We start from the raw sequence: 20,943 nt of genomic DNA on the forward strand, positions 1-20,943 counted from the left end.
ATATCGCAACTTCGACGACCAATTGAGCTCAAATGTTCACAGGCTTGTTATTTTATGCATATGTTGAGATACACCAAGTGAGACAATTATCAAAGGTGTCCAGTGTCTTTAAGGAATCTGATTGGAAAATGAGTGCATCAAAAAGGTGAACTTTTACCTTGTAACCCTTCTTAAAATTGGATTTTGTTTTGCTTGCCGCTTCGCTCTGCTGTCGTTGTACTTAAAGGAACACGTTGCCTTGGATCGGTCGAGTTGGTCTTTGAAAAGCGTTTGTAACCGTTTTTTATAAAATGCATATGGGTAGAAAGATGTTGTAAAAGTAGAATACAATGATCCACACAAACATGCCTCGAAATTGCGTTGTTTTCCTTTTACCTTGTCGACTAACACGTCGGCCATTTATGGGGGTCAAAATTTTGACTCACATAAATGGCCGACCATGTTAGTTCGCACAGTAGAAGGAAAACCACGCAATTTCGAGGCAAACTTGTGTGGATCATTGTATTCTACTTTTAAAACATCTTTCCAACCATATGCATTTTATAAAAAAACGGTTACAAACGCTTTTGTTTTGACCAACTCGTCCGATCCAAGGCAACGTGTTCCTTTAACTCATAAGTTAACATTTGAAATATTTTAAAAATATAAATGCGCTCATGGGCTCAAAAGTTACTTCAAGAGTTTCCATGCCACTACTGTTCCATCGGCACGGCGCCACGTCGACACAATTTCCTCAAGACATCCCGAATGTCTTTGCGAAATCGTCTGTTCGCCAAGCCGTAAATGAGCGGATTAACTGCGTTGTTGAGAAACAAGAGATTGAACAAATTGTACACAACATCCACTGTTTCATCATGCGGCCTGCCTGACAGCGCGAAGCTAACATAGATCCAATAGGGGATGTATGTTACTAAGAATATTAGAGTAACAGAGAAGAGCATCCGCGTTGTCTTGCGTTGAAGGTCGGTGCTGGACGGGCCGGCTGGCTTGCGTGGCCTCATCACCTCGAGTGACTCCTGGCGTGGACCTGGGGTACGGGAGAGCGATGGCTGGCCCGATACAACTGCGATTGCGTCTTGGTTGTGATGAACTGAAACTGTTCGTGCAATGCTCGAAGCGGTATCAGGTGCCTGGTCAGTGGCCGTACAAGCCACCTCTTGCATCTCGTTTCCATCAGCTGTAGTAGACGGAAGTCCCGTCGGAACCGCCCCAGTCGGTCTCCAGCCGAGGCTATCGCTTACACCCGACTGCTCGACTCGTTTACGGGCGAAGCCAACCCGTACGTGGCGTCGAATCATAGCATACACCTTACCATAACAAATCATAACCACAACAACGTCCAGAGAGTAGAAGACGACCTGTTTAGAGAGTACTACATTGAAAATTCCAGTATTGCCAAGAGCATACAGAAATGCTGGGATGTTTGTGATAGGCGTCAAGCAAAGGACGAGTACGACTGCAACGCGAGACCGCTTGTGAGTGAGCAGTCTTTTATTGTGTCGACAGACGCAGTCGTAGCGATCAAACGCTATCAAAGCAGCCAGACCATCGGCCACTGTCAGTAAGAGATTGTTGGCGAGGATTATGGCCGTTAAGTAGGCTGTATAGGACGGGTGCGTACCGTCCAACTGCTGTGCAACCAAGACGGCATCGGGTATGCGCACCAGGCAAGACACGAGATCGGTGACGGCCAGTGCCATGATGAGGACAGCCGTGCTGGTCCGGCGTGGCTTGGTCCAGAAGACCGCAATGATGAGAACATTACCCGGAACTCCGATCGCGATGATGAGTAGGAACAGGAACAGGACGACTATAGATCGCGGTTGAACGAGTACATGTTCCTCCATGTGGGTCACAACATCGATGGACACATTGGTGATGATACTGCTTTCAGTCATGGTGAAATTTGACATGTTGGGTGGTGGTGAATACCGAGTATTTAACTGACTGGACTCAACTTGCGAAAGAAAACAATACAAAGCAACAATCACGAGGTGAGTTGTTGGGTGTTTTGTGAGTACTGAGTCTCGAACCGATGAGTGACTTGACTCAACTTACTGAGAAAGTAGCGATCACGAGGTGAACTGTTGGGTGTTTTGTGAGTACTGAGTCTCGAACCGATGAGTGACTTGACTCAACTTACTGAGAAAGTAGCGATCACGAGGTGAGCTGTTGGGTGTTTTGGGAGTACTGAGTCTCGAACCGATGAGTGACTTGACTCAACTTACTGAGAAAGTAGCGATCACGAGGTGAACTGTTGGGTGTTTTGTGAGTACTGAGTCTCGAACTGACGACTCGTCTTGACTCAACCCACTGAAGGAAACTAGTGTGTTGGTATGTTCTTCAAAGTAGCGATTGTCATGTGGGTTAAAATGCTCCTCAAGTGATAAGAATAGCTGACACTAAAAGTGCTCCTTAGACGAAAACCTCTCTGCAAGTATAGTCTCGTCACGGTGAAATAATACGAGGCATTTACAGATGCAGGCGGTTTGAGCAACAGCAAGCCCCAAAGTGATGGGCGTATGTAGTACACGCAATCAACTCTGCCGCCTGTCCGGTGTAATGTATGTCTGGTTCAGTTATGGGTAGACTTGCCGAGTCGCTCTGTTAAATTGAAACACCTTTTACTGAGACACGATTGGTTAACAAAAAGGCAAAAAAACAATACCCATGTCAAATGGTGACGTGTTTAGTAAGCATCTGGACAATTATAGATAGACTTGCCGAGTCGCTCTGTTAAATTGAAGTACCCTTTCTTGATACACGATTGGGTAAGCGAAGATACAACATATCTGGGCCCAATTTCATGGCTCTGCTTACCGTAAGCACAGAATCGGCGCTTACGGAAGCAGGGAATTCTGTGCTTATGGCAAGCGTATTTCACGGGTTAGCGGCAAATTTTGGCTTCTGCGCGTGCGTACTCAACGTTACTAGGCATTCTACGCTTACAAGGCTAGCGCAGAAATTCGGCGCTTGCACGTAAGCGCGTGATCGTAAGCGCGGAATTCGGCGGTAAGCAGAGCCATGAAATTGGGCCCAGGGGCCGATTTCACAAAGGTCTCAAATTGATCGTAACTTCAAATCAATCGTAGTTGCTAAGTAAAGTGTGATGTCACAATGCAAATCTCTATGGTGATACTAAAAATTTGTCTTGCGATGAACTTTTATTGCTTTGTGAAATCGGCCCCTGATGTACTTGCCGAAAGCGTGTCGGTGACGGAAACGCGTTGTTCAATTCAGTCACGGAGTCATGCCACACTTCAGAGACGTCAATGTTAATCAATGAAGGTATACCGTCACTGTAGTAGGCCTAAACTCAGGGAATAAAGGTTATGTTTGCCTCTTCGATGAGAGAGAGAGATAGGGAGATGGGGTGAACAACACAAGCGGGAACTTCGTTTTACGGGTTTACAAGTAGCGGGTGGATTTTTATTTAATCAGCAAACCCGAGATTCGTTTGGAAGTACAGGCTCTCTTTGTTTATTCTCTGCGTTCACTGTACAGTAATTCTATAGCCTACGTGATTTATTGACTTGGTGTCCTCTTTTAAAGACACTGGACACCTTTTGGTAAATGTCAAAGACCAGTCTTTTCACGTGGTGTATCTAAACATTGCACAAAATCACAAACATGTGAAATTTTGAGCTCAATTAGTCGTCGAAGGTGCGAGATAATAATGGAAGAAAAAAAACAACCTTGTCACTTGAAGTTGTGTGCTTTCAGATGCTTGATTACGGGACCTCAAAATTAAATTATGAATTTTCGAAATGAAATTCAAATATTTTTGTGGAAAATTACTTCATAAAAAAAATTTACAGAGAAAGCCGTTTCTCACATATAATTTTATACTATCAACAGTTCTCCATTGCTTGAATTACTAAGTGAGTTTTTATGCTAACAATTATTTTGAGTATTTTTAAGTAAGTTTTTATGCTAACAATTATTTTGAGTAATTACCTATATAGAGTTCAGTGCCTTTAAAGCCATTATACACTTTCGGTACAGAAAAAAATAAAGTTCACAGATTTACACATAATTTACAGGGTTTACAGAAGGTAATGGTGAAAGACTTCTCTTGAAATATTGTTCCATGAAATGCTTTACTTTTTGAGAAAACATTAAAACAATATAAATTCTCATTAGCGAGAATTACGGATTTATTTTAAACACATGTCATGGCACGGCGAAACGCGCGAAAACAGGAGTGGGTTTTCCCGTTATTTTCTCCCGATCCCGATGACCGATTGAGCCTAAATTTTCACAGGTTTGTTATTTTATGTAGAAGTTGTGATACACGAAGTGTGGGCCTTGGACAATAGTGTTTACCGAAAGTGTATGATGGCTTTAACAATGGTATACATGTATAATGTATCGACAGCTCTCCCGTGCTCTTTACCAAATGTAGGGGCCTATAACTTATACGTTTTTATCTCCATTTACTTGTAATAGAAGGCCCTACTATTAAACCAAAACACAGCTCGCTTATTATGTATAAATGTAATGTCGCCTCTATCTGTTCGGCATAGTTAACCGCGGACCTCCACAAAAAATGTCATGCATGGCTCGACTATGTTAAATCAAAATTAAAAATCAACAATAATTTCACCAAACATTGCTTCGAGAAAACGTCTTCCAAATAGATTAAAATAAAACCATTGGAACTTCGTTGATTAATTCATTTCAACCTTGAAGAGTTGTTCAATTTTGTGTTGGCGCGTTCCAATCTCTTTCTCCACTGATTGAACTTAAATTCAAAAGGACGGAAGTTCGCTATATTATTTTGCAAAATAATCAATCATAAAAAATTGTAACAAAAAGTAATCAACCATCTATTTTTTTAAAAGAAATCTTATGTGCACAAACAGCTAGCATTCGATCCGTACATTAAGCCATACATTGAGATGGTTGCTGCATGCATGACGACGTCGTTTCCCAACACGTGTATAAATGATTCTGTATGTTAAGAATACGACCCACGACTTAGCCTAAACACCCGACGTCAAACTTCGAGGCTCGTGAGTAACTTGCGAATAAAGACAGGGGCCCAGTCTACCCACTACTGAAATAAAAATGGTATACACCAGGGCCCATCTTTCTAGAGCTGCTTGGAGGTACTGGACACGTGTGGTTGTCAAAGACCAGTATTCTCACTTGGTGTATCACAACAGAGAATAGTGAAAGAAAAAAACACCGTTGTTAAATTACTTTGTGTGCTTTCAGATGCATAAAAAAAGGCTTCAGGCCTGAAGTATTTTACTATTTGAGTGAGAAATTACCTCTTTCTAAACTACGTTACTTCAGAGGGAACCATTTCTCTCTATGTTGAATACCATCAACAGCTTCACAACACACTCTAATGGGACATTCAAAAACAATTGTCAACGAATTGCTTAACAAAACATGTACTCGTTTTGGGGGGAGAAATTACAGTGGTGGGGGCGATAAATAAATCGTCCATGAGCAGGAATTATTGCGCCAGGAAGTGGAACGCTGAAGGTTGCTCTGGTTTACGAGTGCACGTGGCACGGCACAATTTCATAGAGCCGCTTAAGCATAGAATTTTGCTTAAGCAAAAAAAAAGAAAAACTTGCTCAGTAAAATCAGACTACCGGCCAATACTCCGCCCAATTATTATGTTTTAAAAGTAACAACAGCTAAATACCAGTCAAAAACAATGTATATGGCATGGAATTATGGCCCGTAACATGTGTAAAAATAGGCAAGCTATTTTCGTGCTTAAAGTCACCTGGAAGTGGTATTTTTTCAAAATAAAGCTTTTGTCACTAATATATGTGTTTGATGAGTGGAATGTGAATAAACAGTAAACTAAGGTTTTAAAAAATCAGTTCTTATGTTATTTACAAATTTAAGAGTAGACCCCGACCCGAGAGGGCGCTGTTCGTGACGTCAATCGAGGCAGACTTTGCCTGTAATGCGTAGAGTAAACACAATTGCAAAGTTCATGAGTACACGGACCAAGTACAAAGTACACGGACCAAGTCGTGAGTTTAAACGTTTCAAATTTCTTTTTTTTCCGGCAATGCCGACCAGGTGTATTGCTGCTAAAATGCAGAAAAAACACTTTTTGAAATGTACCAACTCACGACTTGGACGTACATGTACTTTGCACGTGTGTTTACTATACGCATTGCAAGCAAAGTCTGCCTCGAATGACGTCACAAAAGGGGTAGGCGGAGTCAGCCCCCAAACAACTTTATTCATTTTTTAAACATATAAATCGTGACAAACAATTACTAAAAACAATTGATTTACTGTTCGTAAGCATATACTCTTATGTTTGAAAGAAAAACAAATTCTATTTCCAGGTGACTTTAAGCAAGTTGTTTGTTGGCTTAAGCAGCTTTATTGGCCCATGGTCAACTAAACACCTTTTGGGCATTTTTCTGTGTAATTAGGGTCCAAAATGAACTAAGGCAAATAGTGTGGGTCCATTTTGGTATATTTGACACGAAATTGAAAGCTCTTCGTCATTTAATTTCAATGAATGTCTAAGCAATTTTCTTTCTTCATTTGTCATACGATTTAACCTGTGACAAGACGGGGAGAAAAGTGGTATGCACTTTACGTTACTGCCGATAGAACAAGAACCGCTGTACGTAACACAATTATCAATCCTCTACTAGACCCGATCCCCTTCATTATAGTGTAGTCACCAATGAGGTTGAGTTATACAGGTCATCATTATCCGATGCAGTTTGAAGTCACTTGACATTTCCACACATTAATAACATTCATTGTACACACCCACTTAACCCTTTAGTCCCTGCACCGCCAGAGTTTGCTGCAATACCAATTTCTCAAGATTCTTGCAGTAAATTACTGGAATCGTAGTTCGCATTTTAAAAGATAGCCATGGCTTATTATGTATGCACAATTTTTTACCCTTTCGGTAATATTTGTATAAAAGTACAAGTTCTCATGGAAACAATAAATGCCTCTCGTTAAACGGCTACGGTAATTTTTATGGCGAATATTTTTGTGCACGGATGAAATGGACACAATAGCTTTTCAAGGCTTTTATCTGGCTCAATGCTCATACTGATTAAATGCGAAGGCGTTAACTTTCGACAATATCATCATAAATGATGAACAATTTCATGTTTACTAATGAGCGGTTTTTTCGTAAGAGCTAAATTATTTCATCATCATTAGCTTCGACAAGTCAACTGTGAAGGGAGAATTAATAACGATATATAACAACTAAATATATTAACAAATGCGTAGACCTACTAATGACTATCGAGTTTTATTTTGATGTTCCGTTTTTTCTACAGACACAAGCTAGCGAGGTTTCCTCGTACCGCATAGAGGCGGCTGGGCGGTACAGTGGCTAAATGGTTAAAAACAGGGCCCAAAGTTATAGAGTTGCTTAAGCACAAAAAGCTGCTAAGCACCAAATAATTATGCTTACCTGAATACGGTTACCAGCCCAAAAAAGTGTCACATGTACGTTTTTGACTGGTATCCTGCTCATTTCTGTTAAGCAGAAAAGTGTTAAGCAATACTTTCTGCTTAAGCAGCTCTGTTATGCATTTGTACACGACGAACCTTGAATGTTAGTTATAGACAAGGTCTGCAGCCAACATAATGTAATATACCTTTATCTAACTGTATTATACATGTACAAAGTCTTCCTAGCATCACTAAGGAATTACTTTGGGACCACTTCACACAAGTGGAATCTCACACAATTACCCTATGATTAAAAGTGCCTTCCAATGAGGCGAAACATCGGTGACTTGTTTGGGGTGGCCTTTGTTCCTATGGGGTTTCAAACAGCTAGCCATCTAATTTAACAACCCACTCGATCGGCATTCAAATTCACATCAGCTTTCTTTTCACAGACATCTGGGACATTAATCTACCAAGTTAAAGACCTTCAAAAGTGCATGCATCAAGAAAAATTGAATGAAGGTTTCAACCAAAGACATGAAATCACTTTCAAATGCCTGGATGTGAGATAGGCTGCTGTGTTTCTGACGAAAATGCCAGGTAAAACGTATACTTATTCACAGTATCGGTTAGGCGCGTTTAAGTAATTCTTAAAGGCAGTGGACACTATTGGTAATTACTCAAAATAATTATTGGCATAAAACCTTTCTTGAGAAGAGTAATGGGGAGAGGTTGATGGTATAAAACATTGTGAGAAACAGCTCCCTCTGAAGTGACGTAGTTTTCTAGAAATCAGTAATTTTCCACGAATTTGATTTCGAGACCTCAGCTCGAGCTTTTTATTTCTATCTGAAAGCACACAAATTTGTACATTTTCTTGCAACTTCGATGACCAATTAAGCCTTAACTTTCACATTTTAAGACGAAACCGTATTCGTAAAAAAAAAATAATCACCTCTAATAGTCTGCTTGTGTATAGAGCGCCCTCTACGTGGTGGATCACAAAATCGTGAAATAAAAGAACGTCTTGCACCAAGACTGTTTTCCTACTGCCTCTATAACACCTTGCACTGTTTTAGCAAATAACACGAGTACAAAGTTAAGCATTCTGATTGTCATAAGCGATATGAATATATTTTTTCTAAATATTCTACATGTTGATACTATCTATAAAACTTTCTTCTTCATTAATAATAAAAACTGTCGATAAAAAACTTCCCATCATACTTTAAAAAATATTGGCCAACTTTGCCTGATGTTCATCACTTAAAAGCATTTTCTAGAAGTATATACAAATAAAAGAAACTGCACAAACAATCAGCTTTCTCCAGAAGACGATCAGAGCATACTGATCGAAACGTAGAAAGAACCGGGTTCTTTTCAGAATTACCCCAACTCATTTAGAGATAGTCACTACACTGTGTTACCGCTAACCTTTCCATATCGTATTTCTACCATGCAAAGTTTCGAATCTTACAAACAATTTAGGTGTACGATCTGCCAGACTCATTGCTGTTTTTTAAAGTTCGTGGTTGTTGTTTTTAATAGAATAATATGTTCTTATGATGGCCCTTTATCAAATCCCTATGGGACGTATATCACAACGCTCGGTATTTTGTCATGCAAGGTATGTGGAGCTACCTTTCAAGTATTAGCCATTCCTTTTTATAACACCCCTTACAAATATTCTGCCTGTTCATTGGTTTAGAGCGCGTCACATGATATGTCTTATTTTTACTAGACGGCGGCCGTGTGATAGTGCATCGTTTGCCGTGTGACAGTCCGACCACTATCACACGGCGTGCAGTACCCAGACGTCTTTTTACCCATCTCGAACCCAATCAGTTGTGCATGTGTGAATCTGAAACGCGCGTACGAACGTTACGTGTACTCCCACTGTGATCCCCTCGGGAAAATAGAACGGTCCGGGGATCGAACCTCGGGAGTCGTAGTTTTAACCATAGCAATCGAAGCAGTCAATGTTTGTATAAAAGCACCGTGTGATAGTTTACAAGGTGCTTTGGCGCAATATGTTACCAATCAAACCAGGAATACCGGGGCGAACCCCTTCTCTTTAGTCGTTAAGTGATGCAGTGCACTGGATTATTTTACGTGCGTTACACAACACACGGGACCAACTGAACCAACGGACGAAGCATGGTTAAGTGTCTTGCTTTGGAGGTCACACAGGGTTCACACTATTGGACACTCAGCTGATCAGGAACACCAGAACACCAGCTGATGCGGCCACGACATGCCACAACGCCCGTCGTTTTGCGACCATCACCCTCTGTGAAAGTCCCCGTCTTTATTTTGTTTTAGAGTCAACCAACTTTAAATCACTTTTGTTTCTACATAGCCTACCTACAATGCCAGTGAATGCTATAGTTGAAGTTACTTTCAGGCAAATTGTCAAGTGGAAAATGTGCGCCGGGCAGACTGCGAGTCACGCACGCAGCGTCCCAGGAAGGGAGTTTATGGCCAGCACTATAATTATAATCGTCTCATTCAGTGCAACTTATTTCACCCGTCATAATATTATAGGTCAAAACGTTCGCTTCTAGGTACCGTCGGTATTTAGTTAAGAATAAATGCATGCCATGTGCGCTGGACAGATCGTCTGCCACTACGTTATACGCCATGGTAAACTGTTTCAAGCTAGATACCTAATGCTCCGAGGAAAACACGGTTAGAGCAACTTGCGAAATCGACTTAACTTCCAGTCCCCTGTCATTGTTGTTTTTATTGGCCGCCATATTGCGGTCGTCACTACCATTCCGGTTCCTGCTGTCCTCGTAGTGTTGGTTTTGCGTTCCGGACCGGATCCACCTTCCAATCACGATCCTGCAAACTACCATGAGTGGAAACATCTCCAAGATTAGTAGTAGATTCAGAATAACTGCGGGAGGGAATCAGATGAAAAACTCACTTAAAAACAAGTAATATAGACCTATTTTATTTTTTGATTTTAATGAGGAAACTTTGTTTAATATCAAGCTATGCCTACCTCAAGTCTTAGTATTTAAAAGTTCAGCCATGTAGCCACCAACACTAATAAAGACAATACACGCAGATGTATTTTGTGACAAATCTATTGTACCAAATAAATACATTAGGCATATACTCATGACACAAACTGTACAAACTACAAGCATTAAACAAAATGATGGAGATTAGATAAATTAATATGAACACTTAAAGGCATTGTACACGTTTGGTAATTGTCAAAGACCAGTGCTCTCACTTGGTGTATCTCAACATATGCATAAAAAAACCTGTGAAAATTTGGGCTCAATCGGTCATCGAAGTTGCGAGAAAATGATGACAGAAAACAACACCCTTGTTGGACGAATTTGTGTGGTTTCAGATAGGAATAAAATACTTAGCTAGAACTTTTAATATTTTAGTGAGAAGTTAACTCTTTCTCAAAAACTACGTTACTTCAGAGGGAGTCGTTTCCCACAATGTTTTATACTATCAACAGCTCTCCAATGCTCGTTACAAAGTCAATTTTTAAGTTAATATTTGTTTTGAGTAATTACCAAACGTGTTCCTTTAATATATCATGCACATTAAAACAAAGAGATAAGGAAGGAACGAAGAATGAAATTACAATCATAAATACTATCAAATGAAATACAAACAAAATATAATACTCGTATTATACTTCCGGGTCAAAATTGAGCCGGATCCTGATCAGTACAATACATATACACTGACCAATTTCTGGGTCAACCAGGAATCTGTGTCAAAATGACCCAAGAATTGGTCAAACTGCCGCAGAATCTTGAGTAAGATTGGATGCAATTCAAATCAATATTAATTTATTTCCATTGGTGAAAAAGGAAAATAATAAACAATTAGTACATTAATGTAAGTCAAAGACAGTCAAGAACTGGATGAGAAAAATAGTTAATTACAACATTATTATGAACAATAGAATGACAATTATATAATGTAATGGGTACGAAGCAAACTATAGACGATGTGACCTATGTTTACAATCAAACCGCCCTCTGTTGACAAAACACTGTATACGTCATTTTACACTTCCTAGCTGACTGCCAAAACACAATGCGCGAATCATGGTTTTCGAGTGACGTCAGAGGTCACATCGTCTATACAGTGGGCATTTACAGAAACCGAAAAGGCTTGTAATTAAATACCCACTGACAAATACAAAAAGAAGAAATTACAGCAAAAACAAAAGCAACAAAGGATTAATTCATTGAGATATTGAGGAGATAAACCATGTTTGCAGTTGAATGTCGTAATTAGGAGTTTGAACATTATTCTCTGTTTAACTGGTAACCAGCAAAAAGACAACACAAAAATTGCTTACTTGTTAAAACCAAGTATCTGTCGCACGTCAGTGGCACCAGGCACTGGATCTCTCCAAAGCGGATGATCATCGTCAGGGCAGCCCCTTGGGCATTCACGAGTACAACGACGATCCTTAGTAGAGTGAACTGGGGTAAGACATAGAAGCGACTCAAGAGAGCCTGTGACGTCTTAAAGAGAACTGAGATGCTGTAGATAGCTGTCAAGGTTGATAAGACTTTGGCAATGGTCGATGGAAGGTCCAGGTTGGATGCCTTTAAAATTAAAGATACAAATGTAGGATTTGGTTAAAGGCACTGATGATGGGCACGTTTGGTAAGAACTCAAAATAATATACGTTAGGTCATTACTAAGTACGGATTTGAAACTTTGCATGGTGGACAAACGATATGGAACGGTTTGCGGTTACACCACACCTACGGTTTTTTCAGAACCACCCAACCCATAGAGATCTATGGGTTGGGTGATTCTGAAAAGAACCGTTGGTTTTCAACTCGAGGGGTAGATCAGATGCTCTTATCGGGTCATTATTGTTACCTTTTTGTTTATACCACCATAGGTCCTTTTGGTTGGTGAACAGTTTACAGCAGCTTATTCTATTATCCTAAAATATTATCTAGTATTGAAACATACTTGGTATTGAGCTGGTGATCAACTTGGTCACTTAAATACCGTCAGATCAGAAATTTATCGGAATACGAAGCTGGGTAAATAAATAAAAAACCAATGAAGAAAGGTAGATTTTCGAACACATTTAATATCGGACTTACCACACCACCAGCTTCAATCGGGCCGAGTAGCCAATAGAATCCAGGGATTGCAACAGCAAAAGGAATGACTATTATATACTGAAATATCCCCAGTCGAAGAAAGATAAAACCTTGTCTGTTGAGGAAACAAAATCGTGATAGAAGGATTGTGCTTTTAAAAAACAAGTATTCTCTTTTGGTGTATCCCATCATAAAAATTAACAAACCTGTGAAAATTTGGGCTCATTTTTTATCATCGAATTTGCATGAGAATAGCGAAAGGGGAAAAACACCCTTGTTGCATTACTTTGGGTGCTGCTGTTAGGTGCATAAAAACTAGCACTAAAAAAATAATCGTGAGACAGTAAAACAAGTTCCGTATTTGCAAATACGATTGTTTTGCAGTTAATATCATCAATTGTAGCTCTTTGTAAATTCGGCCCCGGGTGTTAGATAACAAGAAATTTTCAGCCTGATGAACTTCTTTCATAAGAAATCTTCTGTTTGTATGAAGAAAAAAAGACTTACAACTTACTTATTTATTGTAACCACTGGCAGACAAAAACAACAACAGCAGCATGGAGGTTGTCTGAGTGAAGTGCTTTGGTCGGAAAGCGCCCCCATTGTCGAGTCTATGCCACCGAAGAGATTAACTATCAACTTGACGAATATGTACAAACAGATTGCCAAATAACTGGGGGCAAGAGCAGAAAGATACAGTCTCAACAACAAGATGCATGTAAATATTTATTTATATTTCAATTCATTTCATTTCTCGTGTTAGACTTGTGGACAAGTCGTTTATGGTCCCACGCGGTGAGATAGTCGAGTTGTTGCGGTTCTATGGCGAGATCACTGCTCTCGCGCGAGCTGATGGTTGCCGACTTCTACTCCCCGACTTTCGGCTGATGAAGTGCCCATAGGACATGTACAAACCGCTGTCAGGTTGTGCAAGTGGTTATGGGACCGTAGTCGTGCCATCACTGTAGTAGAATACCACGGGAATCGCGGGGAGAATCGGAATGCTATCACAGCGACAGACATTTTAACGACTTGTCCACAAGTCTATTCTCATGTAGGTAAAAAGTACATTATTGTATGCACATTAATCAGGTAAAAACATTAAAACAAATACAGCTATGAGAAAATTAAATACAGAGGGAAGAAAAAGAAACAGCTGGAGCTCGAGGTAAAGACAGTTTCTTGTCAGAAGTGGCTCTCCTCTCCAGATGGTCCTAAAGAGCACAACAATACAATGAAGCATAAAAATATAAAAAATATATAAATATATAAAAAATATACAAACAGCAATTGAAAATGTCACAAAAAATACGCATAAACACACACACATACAAGGGTATACAAGAAACAGCTGGAGCCCAAAGGTTTGCCTAAAAGGACAGTTTCTTGTACTTGTCAGAAGAGGCTCTCCTATCATGCTGGTCCTGTAGAGAACAACAATAACTTGAAGCATTACAAATAGCATTTCAAAATATTACCAAAAATACGCATAAAACACACACATACAAGGGTATACAAGAAAAAGCCCGAAGGATTGCCTAAAAAAACAGTTTCGTGTCAGAAGAGGCTCTCCTTTCCAGCTGGTCCTAAAGAGAACAACTCCAGCTGGTCCTAAAGAGAACAACAATAAATTGAAGCATTAAGAATATATAAATATACAAACAGCATAACGAAATATCACCAAAAATATGCACAAAAACACACACATACCACTTAATGGTATCAAGAAAGGTTAAAACATAATGAATCATTGATCTGAAGAAAATTGTTATCTGTTCGAGTGACGTGGCATGCGATTGCGGTGTCCAAAGGCAACTCTGTAAACCAAAAAAAGACGCTTTATCCTATACGCTATATCAGACAGTATCCATACAATTCGCCGTATGAGGGACGTGATCTCCTGGGGGACAGACAGGGATTCTGTACCCCGGAGATTATGTCAACCCCCCCCCCCCCCCCCACGGCTTACGGTGTACAAACTATTTCTGATAGCGCCCTCTTGTGAAACATCCTCCTTCAACCCACGTAATAGTTTCCTTTATGGGGGACAGAAATCTTCAGGGGACAGACTTCCCTGGGACACCGGTGTCTGATGCAATTGTGTCCGCTCCGGACACTTTTGCATATGCAATCGTGTCCTGGGAGGTGGACATGTATGACTGTAAATGTATGTGCACGCGTAAGCCAGTGTGCATGCACTGAACCTACGTGTATGCAGCATGAATATTCACGTATTTTATGATTGCAGCGAATACCCAACGGCCGAACATTTCCCATGTCATTCATATAGCTTGTAAAAAAAACGGCGAACGTGTTCCGTCGACCAAGGGCGTTAAATTTACTGCAAGGACGGTTTTGCACGGGGGCGGACACAACTGCATATGCAAATGTGTCCGGGCGGACACAATTGCATTATGCAGCAGCGTCCCGGCGGACACGATTGCATATGCAAAACCGTCCGGCAGACAATATTGCATATGCAATAATGTCCTCCGGATAGTATTGCATAGAGGACATAATTGCATGCGACACCGGCATTACCCACACTATAGAGCCAAAGCCGAGCTTTGAAAACTCCTCAAATCAACGAGTGGTTTTGTTACTTACATTTCTGCAAATAAAGTGCTGACTACTGAAGCCGATGGCGAGAAAAGAGACAGCAGTGAAGTGAGGGAAGTAATCTGTGCATAAAAGACAACAACAATATCACACCAATACAGCTTTTGGTAAAAGATTCTGAAACTGAAATTTTTGACACAATATTCCGAATATCAATACCTTAAAGGAACACGTTGCCTTGGATCGGACGAGTTGGTCTATTAAAAGCGTTTGAAACCGTTTGTTATGAAATGCATATGGTTAGAAAGATGTTTTAAAAGTAGAATATAATGATCCACACAAGTATCACTCGAAATTGCACGGTTTTTCTTTTACGTCGCGAACTATCACGGTCGGCCATTTATGGGAGTCAAAATTTTGACTCCCATAAATGGCCGACCGTGTTAGTCGACAGGGTAAAAAGCAAACCACGCAATTTCGAGGCATATTTGTGTAGATCATTGTATTCTACTTTTACAATATCTTCCTAACCATATACATTTTACAACAAACGGTTACAGAACGATTTTCAAAGACGTGTTCCTTTAACTTTAGATATGCCCCTGTTTCTTTATTGAAATGGTGCATGATACTATTGTGCATAATAACATATACCCCCTAATCACGAACAAAACAATCGGCTTAGCAGTTTAAAATATAATTGGCGACTTTAGCAGACTCATACCAGATCAATTTGATCTATAGAGCTGTTCAAATGTGGCTAAACAAAAAATATTTACCTTGCCAAAATAAGGTTCCAAGCCAAATCACTGTTCAAACCAGTGTTTGACTGCCTGGTTTTCCTCTTAAAAGATACTGTGCTTTGAAGGTGTTTAGCAGCTCTGTAAAACTGGGCTCTGGTATCCAAATTTTACAAATGTGCGCATAAACTCAAACTTATCCAATGCTCCCATTGTCGTCGGGCTGAAACGTGAAGTATTAATGTAAGTAACTCTTTTGCTTCAACAATATTGATCACAGTGTAATAATGATCATTGTTTGATAAATGTTATAACTACAAATTTAAACTCCCGCATATTGAATACATAATGTACCAACGCTAGATACTGCCTCCAGCCGGCGTGTCCATTCACCTTTGACCTACATTCATTTCACATCGAGATACGCAGTCAAATCATATGGCGGACGTGATAGGCGTGAACTGTTTGGGCATCTTAGGAAAGCTAATGTCACTGCACGTTTATCCAATGATATCATTGTATCCAATGGAATCACTGGATCTGAGTAGAAGTTACCTGTCTTTTATCCATGCTGATAAAGACAGACATATCCTTGCGGGTGAAGTCAGGGGCCCAGTCTAGGTCATAGGACGAACTATTCTAAACATTGTCCTTACCGGAAACAATCCATACAGTAGTAAAATGAGCAGACGTCTCATTCCAATGTTGACTTTGAGTAAAACGAGAATCACTGTTTCGATGTAGAGACACACCGTCAACAGCGTCAGTACAGTGGCCAGGATTAACAGCGCCAATGACCAGGACTCAGAACGGAACCCTGCGGAACACACAAGACAACAATAATTATTTTAACTGATCAGGGCTCAATTTCATACAGCTATTTTAGCAGAAAATACCGCTTAACAAATTTATTTGCTAATTAAAAAAATGAGTGGGAGACCAATCGCAACAATGTAAACCCAATGACATGTTAATTGGCTGGTAACCTGTTTATTTTAAGCAATACTTATCTGTGCTTAGCAAAGTATTGAGTAGTACCAGTCAAAGAAGCCACATGTCAAACGGTATTTTAGCTGGTATTACATTTTTGGGTAAACCTAATTGTGTTGTGCTGTTATGCCAAATCAGCTCTTAAAAGACTGCTGTGAAAATGAAGTACGCACGAGCACAAGCAAAAATTGGGGCCTAATTTTTGGGCCTTTTTTGCGCAACAAAATGTTGCGTTGTAGAATAATTGGTTAGCAGCCAAACTATTGTCAAGTGTACGATATGTGCGGGTGTGGTTTTTCAAGGTAAACAGAATCCAGAAGAGCCAACACAAAGCTCCGCGACAAGTTGATAGAATCTGGACATACACTTCAAATTGAAATTTTGAGATTTTGTGAAGTCTGTCTTGAAAATCGTACTATTTTTAAAAAGTAGTTTCACCTTTGTCCTGAAGTAACCTCGTGGCACTGTCAGATGACAATAGTGGCTTTCGTATGGAAGGTGAAACTACTCATTTCTGATTAGCAGCGCAATTTAAAGCTTAAAGCAGCGCTATGAAATTTTGTCCACGTCGGTATGCAATGGATTAACGTCCATCAGGCTGATCTGTTTGCTCACTATCGAGCCTTGGGAAAGTTGTAAATACGGCGTTGATCCCCAATTAAGAAGCTAGCCAATGGTCACACAAGTCTTTGGAAATGTACAAGTTTTTGTGAAAGATTGTTTGGATAAAGCAGTGAAAAGAGAGTCTATCTATGGAATTTGGTAAAAGTAATATTATATGTGTTCAAAGTTCATGTGAACGGTTTGAGAGAGAGTTTTTGATTGCGTTTCTTATAATAACACATGTTACATTAATTTTACAATGTATCCGTTCATCCATACGAAAGCCACTATTGTCATCTGACAGTCCCACAAGGTTACTTCAGGACAGCTGGGATATGGTGAAAGGTTGCCATATTATTTTTGGTTATGACCCGGAAAGAAACGGTGTAATTTGTTTCCAAACACACAGTACACATAAACAGGTAGGCCTATACACAGACCTTTTAGACCTTTCAATTGTTGATAAACAAAACAGCGCTGGTTGAAATGGTCGGCCGAATGTTTTAGTAGTAAACTAAACACTCAATCGTGTTATCAGATGTTGTTTTTTATGTTTTTTTGTTTGCAAACATCAATTACAAAAATACATCTCGTGATTGGTTGTATTGTTTCCATCAAACTCAACACTATTTTTTGAGTATTTTGTGTAACATTGTTACAAACTGTGGCCGTCTGATTTTGTGGCTTTCCAGAGTTTTCCAACCTGGGTTGGTGGCAAAAAAACTGGAGTTGTGACCTTGCAAAAGAAAAGTTTATAGGCGCGCCTATTACCCGTCTATCACTGCAAAAACGTTGGTCAAATCATTTGTTGGGCAAAGTAACTTCAACAATTATTGGTCGATAATTGCCCAACAAAACTAAGAATTGGTGTTGGACAAACATTTTGTTTGCCAATTTTTTGTTTAAAAAGCGGAACAAAATTTGGGCAAGTGTTGGGCAAATAATTCGTAATCTGAATTTATCATAACTGTTGGTTACACTTTTGCCTATTTATTGGAGCAACTTTTTTTGTAATTTTAGTTAATTTCGATTGTTGGTTAAAATGATGCACATTAATTGGTCAAAATCATCCGATCATGCGCACTACGATCAAAGAGTTGCCCAAAAGTTGGGTAAGGTATGAAAAAACATAACGATATTTTCCAACATGGCGAGTGGAGGAGTGGCTGTGACGAGCGGGGTTTTCCAGTAGATATAGATCAAATTTGAAAGTTAGTTTTTAACTAAATATGAAGTTGTGTTTTCTATTCAGTCGTACATAGTCGTGGCAGTTGCAGAGGGAGCAACAAAGTGACACTACTGTTGAATTAGTTTCAGTTTTTAGTTTCAGTTTTATCATGCCATTATTTGCAACGCCGGTTGTGGCATGTATGCGTGTGCTTGCGCTGCAACTGTCACGACTGTGTACAACGACTGAACAGGAAACAAACTGTATTCAGTTGAAAACTAACCTTCCAAAGCATCTACAAACCACTGAGCACCCTCGCGATTTTGAGAGAGATGCCAAGGCCTTGGAAGGTCACAGCTCACCACCGTTTGCCATCGTGGAAAAGATATTTTCTACGCCTGGTTGTATGACGTATCACAGAAGAAACTGTAAATCAAAGAGTTAAATACATTCACCATTTGTTGGATAACACCGAAAAGGGTTAAATCATTAACAAAATCATCGCCCAATAAGTGGGTTATTGATTATTTATTAAATACCCAGAAAATAGGTAAACAAAAAATTACCCAACTGTTGGTTACCAAAATATACCCAACTATTGATGAGGAAATATTACCCAATTATTTGGCAATCAGAGTGCCTAACTTTGATGGGTAATATTGTGCCCAAAAGTTGGAGGAGTTCACTATTCGCCCTTAATTAGGTAAAAAGTTGGGCATTTTTTTACCCAATTTGTTTACAGTGTATAATGATGTATTAAGTTGTGTTGTCATTTAAACCCTCGAGAAAGACTCTGTTAGTAAAAAAAATTACCAGTTGATCGTTCGGTGTTTGTTTTTTTAAGGATTTTTGTAGGATGGGACCCTTTTTATGTTCTACTTTTTATTTATTTCAAAGGTGGTTGCCAAGCATTTTAATTCAAACTGGCCATGAATTCTTCCGTTTAAAGTCACAACTTATATAATTATGTAGTTACAAGTTCTCAAAAGATTAGTGAGTTCAATGACAAAATAGTTGCTTTTTTGAAGAAAACAAGTAAAATAAAAAAAAATAAAAAAAAAGGATGCGGCCTCAAAAAAGGATGAGAGAGGGGACGATCAACTGGTATTTATTTTTATTTGGCCTAACATTGTTACAAACTGTGGCTTTCAGATTTTGCTTTACATTTATGGCTTTCCACAGTTTTCCAACCTCGGTTGTTGGTGGCAAAAACTGGAGTTGTGACATTGCAAAAGAAAAGTTTATAGGCGCGCCTATTACCCGTCTATGTAAGTTATGTTGTCTTTTAAACCATCGATAATGACTCTGTTTGGGTTTAAACGTCAGGCCATTTTTATTCTTTCCCCAACCCTTTTATTGGAATAATTATTGTAGTGAGCCATTTGAGATTATTTTGCCTGAATCGCACCAGCCCTATCGATTAGAAATCAGTAAAAGTATTTCGACAAAGTTTACTCCTCAAATAACAACCTTGTTTGAAGCATGGAAAATGAAGTTTCCTTCATCCATGTGGTTGAAGGAAACTGCAAATCCCGGGTTGCCCGGCCCGGATGCTGCCCTCAATATACGGCCATTAAGATGCGATATGCAGGGCTACGGTCCTAGCTCGAACCGGGGTCCACAGGAGGCGAAAGGCATAATATGGCGAAACCAATCGAGCCGCAACCTTGCCGCCCGTAGTTGTGACGAAGTCCTAAACTTTTCCTTAATTGCTTTAATACAATAAAAATGTCCGACTTCTAGGTCGAAACTCAACCTAACTTACGTTCAAACATGTCCCCTGCAGTGGGTATGTTGCTGTTGTTCCATTGTGGCGTGCTTGGGTTAGCATCCATGGTGCTCAGTATAGGCTATGTCCAGTGGCTCGGCGACGTTGAATGATGACTGTTTGCAATGGCCTCTTGGTGGCATTAGCAAACAACTGTCACTGGAGAAAGATTATACACTCGGATCAGTGGGCAGTGAAAGCGTACTTGCATCTGTCTCGACAAAGACACATCATGCTTGAAGTATAATCCCATTGTTTACTCAGACGAGACGAGAACACAAAGAGCTGAAAGAACCGAGGAAGAAATTCTTCCTGCAAAAAACACACCTGGATGGGTGAACATGTTGACCCGGGCCAAACAAAACACACTCTGTCACATGCACGGTACAAAATTGGAGACGGCGGAGACCTTTGGACGAGTTTTTCCCATTTATTTACACTCGGTGTATATTATTACACAGGTGAAACTATAAATAACAAATACATAAATAGCTTATTAAATGACACGAAAAATGCACATTATTAAACAATTAAGGGAAGGGGACAAAGGTGAACCGTATCAGTCTAACAAAAACAACTTTAAATGCAGAA

General features: G+C 39.7%; 2 protein-coding genes across 2 annotated transcripts; both read right to left on the minus strand.

Moving 5' to 3' along the window:
• Positions 1-692: 692 nt before the first annotated feature.
• LOC139947419 (D(2) dopamine receptor A-like) lies at positions 693-1,898 on the minus strand. The gene has a single exon (XM_071945322.1). The coding sequence runs from the start codon at positions 1,896-1,898 to the stop codon at positions 693-695; it is 1,206 nt and encodes a 401-aa protein (XP_071801423.1).
• A 1,913-nt stretch (positions 1,899-3,811) lies between these two features.
• LOC139947529 (organic solute transporter subunit alpha-like) lies at positions 3,812-20,482 on the minus strand. Its single transcript, XM_071945467.1, has 8 exons — positions 20,350-20,482; positions 16,480-16,640; positions 15,132-15,205; positions 13,039-13,197; positions 12,525-12,639; positions 11,756-12,008; positions 6,332-10,312; positions 3,812-5,735 (listed from the first exon to the last, which is right to left on the minus strand). Exons 1-7 carry the CDS (start codon positions 20,417-20,419, stop codon positions 10,080-10,082), a joined length of 1,065 nt encoding a protein of 354 aa, XP_071801568.1. The 5' UTR covers positions 20,420-20,482; the 3' UTR covers positions 3,812-5,735; positions 6,332-10,079.
• Between the last annotated feature and the right edge of the window lie 461 nt (positions 20,483-20,943).

Source organism: Asterias amurensis, chromosome 14 (genome assembly GCF_032118995.1).
Source record: "Asterias amurensis chromosome 14, ASM3211899v1".
NCBI classification, from domain to species: domain Eukaryota; kingdom Metazoa; phylum Echinodermata; class Asteroidea; order Forcipulatida; family Asteriidae; genus Asterias; species Asterias amurensis.